At 43.5% G+C, this 12,358-nt stretch overlaps 1 protein-coding gene across 2 annotated transcripts in view; it reads left to right on the plus strand.

The window, feature by feature from the left end:
* TBXAS1 (thromboxane A synthase 1) overlaps positions 1-12,358 on the plus strand; it is a 247,037-nt gene that overhangs the window by 35,513 nt on the left and 199,166 nt on the right. Inside the window, exon 1 of one of the 2 annotated variants that reach the window (XM_063320476.1) lies at positions 6,797-6,882. The exons of the other annotated variant lie outside the window; for it this stretch is intronic. Coding sequence (XP_063176546.1) covers positions 6,860-6,882 — 23 coding nt within the window. The 5' untranslated portion in view covers positions 6,797-6,859. Of the gene's footprint in view, positions 1-6,796; positions 6,883-12,358 lie in introns of those variants that run through there. 2 annotated transcript variants of the gene reach the window in all.

The following is a 12,358-nucleotide window of genomic DNA, read 5'->3' on the forward strand; positions in this document are numbered from 1 at the left end:
CTGACATCCATCCAATTTGGGTAAATACTGGATTAAGCAAGAGAGAGGCAGCGAGAAAATGTCACGCTGATCTCCCAGAAACAGCCTGTGATGTATGACTTCTTTGCCTCGTCCTAAATGAATTAACACTGCTGTAGAAGAAAATGGAAAAAACAAGGCTCTCTATGCTTTCCACTTGTACGTAATAAGAGAGGAAATTTTCCTTCCTGGCCACACTTTGGCAGGTCAGTAGATCCCTTTTGAAATGACACAGAATTAAGGATATAGAGTAATATTCCTGTGGTAGCACAAGATACTCTAATTTCACTTCCTTACCCAAAGTAATCTCTTTTTTTCAAGAAATGCAATTCCAAGTAAGTGGGAAGTTGCCCTATGTATTTCTAGCAACTATGAGTAACTACTGACAACACAAGAGGAGTTTGTTTCACAGTTCTAGCATGTTGAGGGTCATTTGGCCATAAAAATGTTCTGTTGTTTCTCTTCTGGAGATACAACGGAGCTCCCTCTCTTGCTTCTAGAAATGTGCATGTACAAAGCACACAGCAATGGAGCTCTGAAGGAGCTCATCTGTCAAAGTAGGTGCTTATCCAGCTCCTTTTCATGTGTATTTTTGTCCAAAGCCAGGATGTAGCATGTTGGTTGTGCACTCTGCTTGAGGAGTTTTAATTCTTGAGAGTTCTTCAATGCCTGGAGCAGGGCGGCATGGCATTGTTCCCGTCCGGTGGCAGGGACACAGTCCAGCCCTAAACAGTTAACTTCCTCGCGGTGGTCTGTCACCAGTTATCAGGAACGGCACTTCTCTTTGAAGACTAACTCTCTTTGGGAGGAAAATGGTGGCTGCTGTTTTTAGAAAGCAAAAAATGCAATTACCTTTGCCCAAGGAAGGGAGCAGCTCTAATAGGTTTTTTTTTATCAGACTATTTTTTTAGACTATTTGGGTAATTCAGTGATTATTACTGCACAGCTCTTTTTCCTCAGGGGATGCCAGACTGTTCCAAAAGCGTTTGTTAGTTTACTTAGACATTAAAGGGGTCCTTATGAATTTAGATTATGCTAAAGTACTTCAAAGTGTCCCTAGAGGTCCAAGCTGCTTTGAACTTAACCTTTTCTGCCCAGTCTTGTCATATGTGTGAGCCCAAAGACTGTAAGCAAGAGGTCGGTGATTCTCAGTCTTTTGAATACTTTGACCTATGTTACAACAGGAAAAAATAAACAAACCAGATTCTTTCTGATCTAGCCAGGAAGAAAGAGAAGATGGTTTCAGTGGGCCTCTTTGTAACCCTCTTCTTAACCTGCTAGCTCTCTTGACCCATTAAATAGGACAACCAGGAAAAAAAAACAAACAAAACCCAACTTTAAATACCCATTGCCTTACTTGTAACTGCTTTTCTTTAAAATGTGTTTGGTCCTCAGGGAACTTTGAGATCTTAATGGGTTTTGGGTTTTTTTAATGTATAAAATTTGAATAATGAAGCATGTGAGACACTTGCGACTGGAAAAATATGAACTTTTATAAAGCTGGTCACGCTGCTTGTGAGCTGTATATATCACACAAAAATGTGTGGCTAGATCCTCCGCTGGGGCTGTTCAAAATAACTGCAGTGACTCCAGTGGCGCTGTGCTGATTTACGTGAGGTGAGAATCTGGCTCGCATCCCGTATTATCTTGCAATGTGACCGTGCAGCTGTAACGCAATCTTATTCAGCTCGTTGGGTTCAGGGGCAAAATAAGTGCCCATGGTTATTTTTAGAAAAGCACGTCATCAGAGGGGTTCACATGATTCTCTCTCATATATTTATTTTTTATTGCTGTTGACCTACCTGAGCTCTTTTGGAGACTTTAAAAAGAATAATTCAATATTCTTCTCCACTGAGGTAGCTGGATGGTTTGTTTTTTCCCCTTTCTATTGCTTCATGGTGTTGGAAGCTATACAGGCAAGGCATTATTTTGCACATGATGCAACACAGCTCTTGTTTTTCTTGAAAGATGGGTCCGACTGCACCTCTTTTGGTTTTCAGGTGTCTCTACACAGCCCATATTCTCCTTCACTCTTTAAAATAGAAATTGGACTGCTTGAGGGTTTTGTGGGTCATGTACTTCTCATTTTCCCATCTGAAATCTGAGCCCTCAGACCTTACAGTCATCCTGGCTACAGATAATCGTGATGGTTGTGTTTCCCATTTTGACCCTTTGCTTCAATCCCTGGGCTACAAAGGGAGCACGAGGGCTATCGGTGTCCTTGGGATCAGGGTCTGTTACCGATCAAGAAGCCTCTTGGACATGTGCATCCTGTTTATATGCCAATATCTCCCCTAATAGCATTAGGGAGGCGGAAATTTGGAGTGTCAGTTATTTTTGTAAGCAGAAAGTGCTGCCTGTTTCCCCGCGAGGCATGAGCAGCTCTTTAAGAACGTTTGGAAGCATGAAGCAACAAGGTACTACTGGGCATTATCACCAGCATTCTTCTTTAAACTATTTTTATTTGCACGTACTTTATCTCCAGCATTTCTTCAGTCTGAGACGATGAAGCAGACGCCACATGTACAGCGTAGCCCAGACAGCTAGATGACACAGTACTGTTTTGACTCGAAAGTCAGACTTCTGCTAAGCATCAAGGGGCAAACCTTTATCTCAGCACGTAGTGCTGAGGGGTGTAGGGAAGAATGCATTCCCTCAGTCAGTGGAGCTGATCTAGATTTTCCATTGCAGTCTTTGACTGCGAGCCTGCTAGCTACAAGGTTCTTTTCTCCAAAGTAGCTCTGGGACCCCCCACGAAACTTAGATCCACCAGCCCTGTACAGGTTCCTCTCCCTCATCTATTTCTCCTCTGAAATTCAATTGCTGCAATGAAAGTGCAGAAGCCTCTGCTTGGTGCTCACATAAAGGTAAATGAAAAGTCTTTGCGTTCTCTTTCTGTCCCACCTCTTAATGAAGTGTAATCGCCACCTTGGTCCTGCTGGAATGAAGATTGCCAGCGGCCCGAAGGAGGTGACTGGCTTGCCCCCAAGAAATATGTAAATCATAAAGGTGGTTCTTGAAATGAAGAGCTTTGAAATCAGAATTTGTCAGTAGATTGTAATGTATTGAGTCATTTGGACTGACGTGGGTTCTGGGTTGCAGCTTGCTGTTGAGGGCAAAGTCTTGTCCCTTACAAAAACCCTTAAAAAAATATTTCTTTTTAAAAGCATGAGGTCATCTTGTTCTGTGGAAAGTTTAGTACATTTGTCTTCCCGGCTGCAAGGTAAGCATAAATCAGACTGTGTTATGATAGAGGTGCTCACTGAAACAAATTCCTAATAAAAGAATAAACACGGAAGCAATCCATCTGTACCCTCCACATTCCTCAGTGAAGTCTTCCTAGAAGCAAGACTTGGAAGGGAACTGGTGGGGTGGACGGGGGATACCGCTTGCCAGTAAGGGCTGACAAATGAGGAGAGGTGTGTTAAAGTTAATTCTGTTTCTCGAAAAGTAAACCAGATTCCTGCTGTACTTTCATTTTGCCAGCCAAGGTAATCCAACCCCCACAAGCCTTTGCTTTCAAAAGCTAGGGTGCTAATGCAATGTGGAAAGCTCCTCCCATTAGCTCAGATGTGCATCATCTGGACTTGCTGGTTGCAGTATTGTCCTGAATTTAGCTATTGAAGCTGGCAACCCTGCATATTTATAAATGCCTTTATTAACCTCCTTCCCTGCCTACCTTTTCTCCCCTTCCAAGAAAACCCCACCGTCAGAAACAAACCACCTTGTAACAGGTCCAAATTCGAGTACGCTATTCTATCTAGGTTAAATTTTGCATAGGCTTTGCCTGGGTTTGGTTTTGGCTTGTGGTCTGTCTTGTCCGACCAGAAGACTACATTTAAATAACGCCTGACAAGTGGATACTTATGACAAATGTCAAGAGCTGAAGAGGAGCATCCATGGAGGAAGCATGGAAGAGGCCTGACCAGTTTCATCCACAGTTTCAAGTTATCAATCCTAAAAACTAAATGGATTACTGAGCAGCGTTTAGATTTGAAAGTGTGGTCATTGAGAATGAAGAGAGAAGTGGCTGTCCTTTGTGGAAGAGGAGGACACAACTTCAGCGCAGAGTTATACTTCTTATACTGGTTTCTGCAGCACCTTTTGCTTTAAGACTTCAACTGTTCCATAACAAACCTGGAATTCTTGCCAAGAGCATTCTTTTTCCCATCTAAAGGTGGGAGAGCTTGAACACAGAGAAATGATTTGCCACTGGTGCACAAGTCTATGGCAGAGCTGAGAGCGGACCTAAAATTTCAGGCTTTCTTGGCAGCGTACTAGCTCTTACGCATTACATTGTGCTTGTATGAAAAACGAGTACCATGAAACTATCTCTCCTCCCCAGTGTAGCTGCAGTGTTTCCTGCATATTGATAACAAAGCAAAGCATCTATAATAAATTCCAGGAACCCTATTTCATTTGTTCTGCAGGCGGTGATTACAGAACAAGGGGAAAGTTGTGGTAGCAATGAATGCCTTGTCACTCTCTGAAAGCTGACTCGGCTTGTCTGCGCCTTTCCTGCCCTGCATCGTATGGACTGAGCCGAGTTCCTAGCACGTTTGATGCACGTGTGTTCTCCTACATAAATGACTTGGACTGCAAGGAAGAATACGCAGCGTTCATCTCAACTCCATGCCCATCCTGGCCTGTTTTTGAAAAGACGGTCTGCAGTGTTAGGTGGCTGCTGTTATTCTGTATTGTTAGAGAAAACATAGCTTCTTCTCAACGTTTCATCGCCTGCCTACCTGTTGCTGCTTCGTGTAGTTTGTTTTACCATGAGGGCCCCCATGCTGGATGATTAGCGCAGTTATTTACCCTTGCAGACTGGGGCAGGTACCCAGAAGAGGTGGTCTGGAACCGTGATGGGAAAAGGGGGAGGCAGTGGCCCGAGGTTTGCTGGTACACTTTGTGTTTCCTCACCTATGCGAGTGGTGAGGAGCCACCACAGACCCTCCAAGGTGTCCTTTGTGCCGTGCCCGTGTCCTCGCTGGCTCTTGCAGCTCTGGCACAGCAGCATCGGTCCCTCAGTACCGTGGTGTGACAGCCAGCTCTGCCCGAATCCTGCTTCACCTCTCCCTTTGTAGGATCTGGTGGTACCTTTCCAGCCATACCTCACGGTACTGAGAGACCTTTCAGAAACAGCGTGTGTATGGGGGGGATGGGCTGGCGGGAGAGAGGGGGAGGGTTGTTTAAACTGCCTGCAAGTAAAGATTTGCTCCCGCTGTCTGTGGTTAATATTGATTTAACATATTTTTGCTACAACTCAATTTAGTCTTTACTCTCATCCAGCTGTGGGAGCTCTGGTTTGCAATTGCCTGCGCGATTAATCCTTTTGTGTGTTTCTTTCGTTGTATGCATAGTGTCAACTCTCACCTAGCACATCACATGCTGAAAAAATCCAGAAACCTGCCTTGTTTTCATTTGCTCTGTTGTACATACACATCAGTGTGGTTTTTTTTTTTAAAACAAAAATATCCGTGAAAACAATGCTGTAGTGTTAAACTTATATCCCTCCCTCCTTCCCCTTTTCCCACACCCTTCCATCCTTCCTAAACCCGTTAAAGGCATATATAATCATTTGGCTTTCCTGGCTTACTGCCATATTTATTACACGAACAGCAATGCACAACAGCACCTGTGAGCTTTATAAAGGTCTTATTCATCTGATGGGCTTGCACGGCATTCGGCATGGAGATGAGGAATACGTACACACGGAGCGGGAGGAAATACTGAACGCGTGCTTACGGGAGAAACTACGAGGAGCACGGGAGGTAGGGTGAGGGGTTTTCTGGAGTTGAGGCCTCTTTTGTGTACTTTCTACTGATTGATGAAGGCGAGCGCTCACCCCAGCCGCTGCCCGCAACTCACTCCCACATAGGCACACAGTCTTGCCTAGAGATCATGCTCCCCTCTGGATGTAGGCGTAAAGGGAAAACGCAGCCGTCAGCTCTTACCCCTGTCCCCTTCGGGAAAGGCACTGTCGCCCTGCTGCCACGCGTGCTTGGGAGAGGTGGCAGTGGGAAGCGACGTCTGGCTTTCTGTCCCCACTGTCACGCTTGTGCATCGGCAGTCAAACAGGACAGTAGTATTTGTTGTGTTTTGCTCTTTCTTTTTTTTTTGGCACATAAGCAGGGGCTCATATAAACAGGGAAAATAGTTCATGGAAGCTTTCTGTTCCTGCAGGTATGCACACACACCTGCAGAGGTTTATCTGGAAGTTTGACATTCTTTGTACTGAATTAATAAAATTGTCACAAGGTTTTGTTGGTAATTTTGAGAAATAATCTTGCAATATCTTTTTCAGTCCCTTTAAGGAAAGCCAAAGTGGTATAAATTAATTATGAACTGGTATAAAGGTGTCCGCAGTGTTGTCTGCAATGAATTTAATCAGTGGAAGTTTTATTTGAAGGACAGGATCTACTGAAATTAAATGCTCAACATCCTCCTCCTGTATTCTGCTCTGTTCTCATAGTTTACATACAGGTAGCCCTTGTTTTAAGATCAGTGAGATTCTTTTGCTTGCAGACAATGCAATTAATTAACTGAGGGGCAGTAATTCTGTAATCAGTAACCAGTGCAGAGTATTAGTAGCCCAGATGAAACAGCCTGCTTGTGTATCCTCCGGAGCAGCATCATGGGCATTTCTCCTTCTACAAAGAGAGCCTGCGCTGGTGCTGTTAGGCAGCAGAGTCCACTTCTGGAAGGGGTGGCGAGGGATCGTGGTAATGAAATTACCAAGACACAACCTAAAGGCAGATGTTGCCTTCACCGACTGGAAGCCGGGCACGAATCTGAAGCTCTGCAGTGATGTGCCACCCCTCTACTGCGAGTTCAAACTTTGATGGAGGAGTACTTTAATTTGAGGTGAAATGATTAAAAGAGCTGCGGATTTTTCCTCCCCTCTGCCAGAAGAGAAGCATCATCTGGCCAGGATAGGATGTGTCCCACCTTTCCATAGCAATGCTCCTTCCTTGCTCTCGGGGAAATAAACTGGGCTTAATGTACGATTCTATACTACAAGATGCGATGTGCAGGGAGTATGAAGGAGTGTGGTCCTTGATGGATGCTGGCAGAGCCTTGAGTGCCTTGCTTCCCCTGGTAGAGCTCCACTTGGTCCTGGGGATGGTGGCCTTGCTACTCTGCAGTGGAGCATGGCTTTGCTAGTGCGTGGTGTGTGGTCGATGTGGTGCTCTGGTGATCAGTAAGGTCTTGTACTACAGTCATAGTTTTGCCATGGCTGTGTGAAGGAGAGCAGGAGGACAGCGTAGGTTCAGTCTTCCCGTTGCGACAGTTTTAAGAGCCCTGTGGTGCCTCTCCTCCGATCCCAGGCTCAGGCCTGATGCAGTTCTGGGTTAAACCCTCAGCAGAAGAGGAGAGACTGCTTAGGAGAGCAAGTTAGATAATATGAGGGTTGTAGAGTTTCTCAAGAAGCAGTTATGGTTTTGTTTGCCCTTAAACACAAATTAAGTTTTGTGTTTTTTTTTTTTTCTGTAGAAGTCAGTGGAACTACGTTGTTATAAAATCCTATTAAGAAAGATCATACTTGAACACCGGCTTCTGGTTTTACTGGGGTTTTCTGGGTCTTTCCTAAGATTGTTTTCCTGTTGGTATGTCAGTGACAAAGACATGCATTTGGAATCTCATGTAGTTTGAGAAGGTTTAAAGGTATTTTCCACTTGATAAGGTCTGGGTTTGGGACCATAATGTGTTTATTACAGGTTATCAGATCACATCACTTATAATTTTCTCAGAAAAGAGATCAATTTCTTAGAATAAAATGGCATTGAAAAAAAAAACATATTCAAGTGTTTCCTAATATAGTGCCCCTTAGCCTATCTGTCGAAGTTGGTTTTTTTTGCCTTGTAATATCTATTTGCACAGTGCCTAAGTGGTGAAGTGCATTTTCCTAGTGTTATGGTTTGCATGAAGTGTAACTCAGAAAAAGTGCAGCACACCCTCTATGAAGGCTTAATATAAGATCTAAGCGCTACTTAGAGTTTAATGTAAGCCCTGTTTTGATGGGCTGAAGTAGGATACCTGCTGACTCTCTGCACAGTGATGAATTTCACCTCTACAGTTTGATTTGCAATTGACGTTAATAAGGGGATGGCTTACAGGGAAAGCAGTCAGCGTGAAGACAAGTGTGGAGGCCCTACCTTTGACTGGAAATGATAATAGGTGTGGTGCTTTAAATTTGACACGGCTTTTTTATAGCTTTTGAAATACAGGAATGGTTAGGCCTGTCAAAAAATAAGCGAAGGCATGTCTTCTGCTTTCCAGTGCTTATAGTGCAGCCCAGGAATAAACAGCAGGAAGCAAGGCAAAGGTGGGTGACAGGGTAAGTCTGGAAAGGGGGCCCTTGAGACGCTGAGCCCAGTGCCCTGCGATTGCAGGCACCTGTGTTATCCCCTAAGCCTTTTCATAAACTGATAAAGCTTTAAAGCTCTACCTTATTAGGTGATTTTGGCTCCCCTATGTGAATAAGCTCAATAACACATGTCCTTGTCTCCATGCCTCAGAACTCATTAATTTGAGGAATTTTTTTTTTAAGAGACCCGTGAGAGATATTGTTAGGAAAGTGGTAAAGGAGACAAAAAATCCAGCTTGGTGGCCAGATTTTGGGAAAACTTTTGCAGGGGGGCAGAGAGGCGGATGGCTTGCTCATATCTATGAAAACAGGAAAAAGAAAAGATGGGAAGACTAATGTCTTCAGTAGGACAGCAAGGAGGGGAGACATAAAAAGAGACTAAGCGAAAGGTGTAGGAAAGAGTTGTGTGATTTCCCAATCCATAAAAGCGAAGATGAGAAGACTTAAATTTTTAATTCTGTTTGCAGAATATAAACACTGTGTTAAAGGTGAGGGGTTTTTTGATTCACTGATTGCAACTGGAAATTCAGGGACAGTCTTATAAAAACTAAGCACTGAGCAGAAGGCAGCAGTGCTGACCAGTTGTGTGATAACAGCGACAACCGGCAGATGCAGAATGCAAACATCTGCTGCGCTGCCCAGCGCTCATGGGCCAGCTTCTTGCCTGAAGAACAGGCTGGGGTCTGCGTGTATATGGTTAAGACTTTGAAATGTCATTGGCAATGGGGAAGGAAGCATATCTGAGTCCTCTACGGCATCTCCATAGAGTGGACCTCTATGGCACCAAAGTGGGGTGCGTCCACCCTAAGGGATATGCAAGAAAATCCGTTCGAGTGCAGGGAAAAAATTTTTTTTGTACCATTAATTAAAAAAAACCCCAACACTACTACATCTTTATCTCATCCTTTCTTAATTTCTACTTTTGTGTATGCTTTGTAATGTACATAATTTATTAATACAGTAGTACATGTATATAATCTATTAATAAGTACATATATATATATTGGGGGTGTGTGCTCAAAAGTGTGTTAGTGTTAGGGTTGTACAATCAAAAAGGCTTGGAGATCGCTGTTCTATGGACGCCTTGGAAACAGCAAATGTAGTAAAATAATTGATAAAATATAGTATGACAACTTGGACAATGCATTTTTTAATGCAACTCCATAGCGTGCTGCAGACATTACTGCTCTGAAAGTCTTGCATAACGATGTTCATCCATCAGAGAAGGCCAGAGGTAAAAGGGCTTCTTCATATTGATTTGGGATGTGTCTGAGCATGGCAGTGAAGCTGGAGTGTCGGTGTTGCCCGTTTCTACATCTGGCTAAAGCCTTTACAAAGGAGGGGGTGTTGGGAACAGGATAACTGTTGTCATAGTAAATTTAAGAAGTGGGTAAATCACCTACTTGCTGGTGGAGAAGAAACCTTCCTGTTGCACAGATTATTTACATGCTTCACCCTCGATCACACTAGTGTCTGCACAGCAAGGGCAAAATCCTCATATTGCCTTTATCATGCTTGAGCCTTGCTGCTGCTTTCCGTAAGTCAGATTTTGTCAGCCCTTCTCATGCTCTGCAATACTTTTTATTCCAGCAGCACAGCCAATTAACACAACCATATCAAATGAGATTACTTGCAGAGTGCGTCTGATCCGAACCCCACTGAGGTCAGCTGAGGAACTCCCATGGTCTTCAGCACATTTGGGATAAAGAGCTTGTTGGAATAGAGCGGTTGAATGAGTCCCTAGCTCTTTTCAATAGATTTGATTGAGCTGTGCTAACAGTTTTTTTCCAACTGGAAAAAAAATAGATAACAGCATGTTTGCATACGGGCTTGTGCTCTCCTCCTTTCTCTCCCCCTCCTCCCCGTGAGCACATGTATTTAGCACAGAGGCAGACGCGTGGTTGTGTCAACTAACTGACATGAAGCAGCATCTCTCTGATAAAACTGGGACTCTGTTTGATGTAGCTGCAGTCAAATGTGCTTGATTTGAATAAGAGATTTTTTGAAATCTATTTTTATGCAGATTTTAAAACCTGTAAGGTAATGAGTCAATAAGACAGCTATTAACGCTTCAATCTTTCTGATACCCAGAATAAGAGAAAGAGATGGATGAGATCTGGCTGTTGTAGATTTATCCAGCCTTTTCATGCTTGGGTTAAGCTAACCCTGCTTTATATGCTGAGTTTCGTGTTTGACTAGTTCCAGGTTCTTGCAAATGTGAGGTTCCACTACATGAAAGACTGTTTAGGTGCGCTGAGATGTGCACAGTGATATTTCTTGACTGCATCCTTCTTCCACTTCCACATTTATATTTCTCTGATAATGTCCTTTTTTCAAGGTAGTCACACAGTAACTTAAACTGACCTTAAAAATTGTGTGCTAGGACTGCCTGCTCATGACTGTCCTCGTGCTTTCTCTATATTGATCACAGCAGGCTTGAATAATGAGCTTCAATTTCTGTCATTAGTGCGGGCTGTGGAAGCACTGTGTCCAATTATTTAAAAGATAAAACACAGAAACCACTTGTTTATATATTTTAGAAAGGAATTTTCTGTTTTCATGTAAGGTCCTGGGATAAATGACATGTACACTAAATCTTTTTTATTTATTTTGCTTGCCCTATTCAGGGTATGATCTTACTTATACTTACAGAGAGTCGCCTGCGTACAAACGCAGGATGCTATTGAATGTATGAAGTATGCCTAACATTCACATATTTACGATTACTACATGTTCAGACTGAGTAATTATACATGACAGTGCAGATAATTAGGGGTTCGTGTAGGCACGCGCTTGGTAAAATTGTGCAGACAGTTGGGTGTCTCAGCTGTGTGAAAATTGTGTCTCTACTCTGCAAATTAAAGCTTTTGAGGGCCAAAGAAATGTTATACACAGAACAGGTAGGGCAAGCCCAACAGTTGGGTTGTTGCCTTGCAAGGCACACAGCAGACATGCAGCCGTCCGCTTCTTGCCGACTCGGCGTTTCTCGGGGCTGACCTACGGGTCTGTGTGTCGGTGAGATGGGGCACCCCGTCCCCTGGGCCCTCTCGAAGCTCTGGCCCCCTTTCTAAGACAGACACACTTAACAAATCCATCCTTGTTCTCCCCATCCTTCCTCTCTTCTCTTTTCCGCTCCTATATATTTTTATTTCTTCCTTGCATTACTGGTACAGCTGCAAACAGTTTCAGCTGGGCGTTTCTGTCGTCTTAACTCTTCTGATCATTGTGGTCACAACTCCTTTCCTCTGCTATCCTCAGGTGTCTGTAGTTGGACACTTACATGTACATAATGTGGTGATTTATTCTTTCCTTTAGAAAAAGTTGGGTGCTTGCAACTTCCCTTTGTTTCTGGAGAATTTGTGTGCAATGGCTAGCTAAGCCCCTTTATTGGCTAAATGGCTAGCCCCTTTATTTGAGTAGCCAAATATAGATTTAGGAGCTTTGTCTTTTGACACCCAAGTTAGTTTGAAAAACGTGGCTGCAGGCAGCGATGCAAACTACATAATCTCTCTCCTTTTTAATGAGGGAAACACTGAAATACGTTTCTAATAAGTGAGGATAATGTGATGTGGAATATGCAGCCTCTGGGCTACCTCTTGTTGTTCTTTAATTAAATCCAGGAAAGTTTGTTTTGTTTAAGAACTTTATGAGCTGAGAGGGTTGTGGAGTACCAATTGCACGCAAAACTGCTGTTTTGCTGCTTGAACAGAAACAAGACCACAGCCAATTCACTGGCAAGGTGGAGAAGCCCGAGCAGCTAACACGGATGCTGTAATTACTGCGTACTTGGGGTGCCTCGGCTGCCTGAGCTCACATAGCATCTTTCACAGGCACTAAAATATCTTAAAAACAAGGAAAGGCTAACACATGCTTGCACTATCTGAGAGACGTGCAACCTATTTTATCACCAGCCGCAACTTGCTAATGGAACAATAGGAACCCCCGTAGCCTCGGATGACTGGTCCGAGGATG

This window comes from Chroicocephalus ridibundus, chromosome 1 (assembly GCF_963924245.1).
Source record: "Chroicocephalus ridibundus chromosome 1, bChrRid1.1, whole genome shotgun sequence".
Classification (NCBI taxonomy): Eukaryota; Metazoa; Chordata; class Aves; order Charadriiformes; family Laridae; genus Chroicocephalus; species Chroicocephalus ridibundus.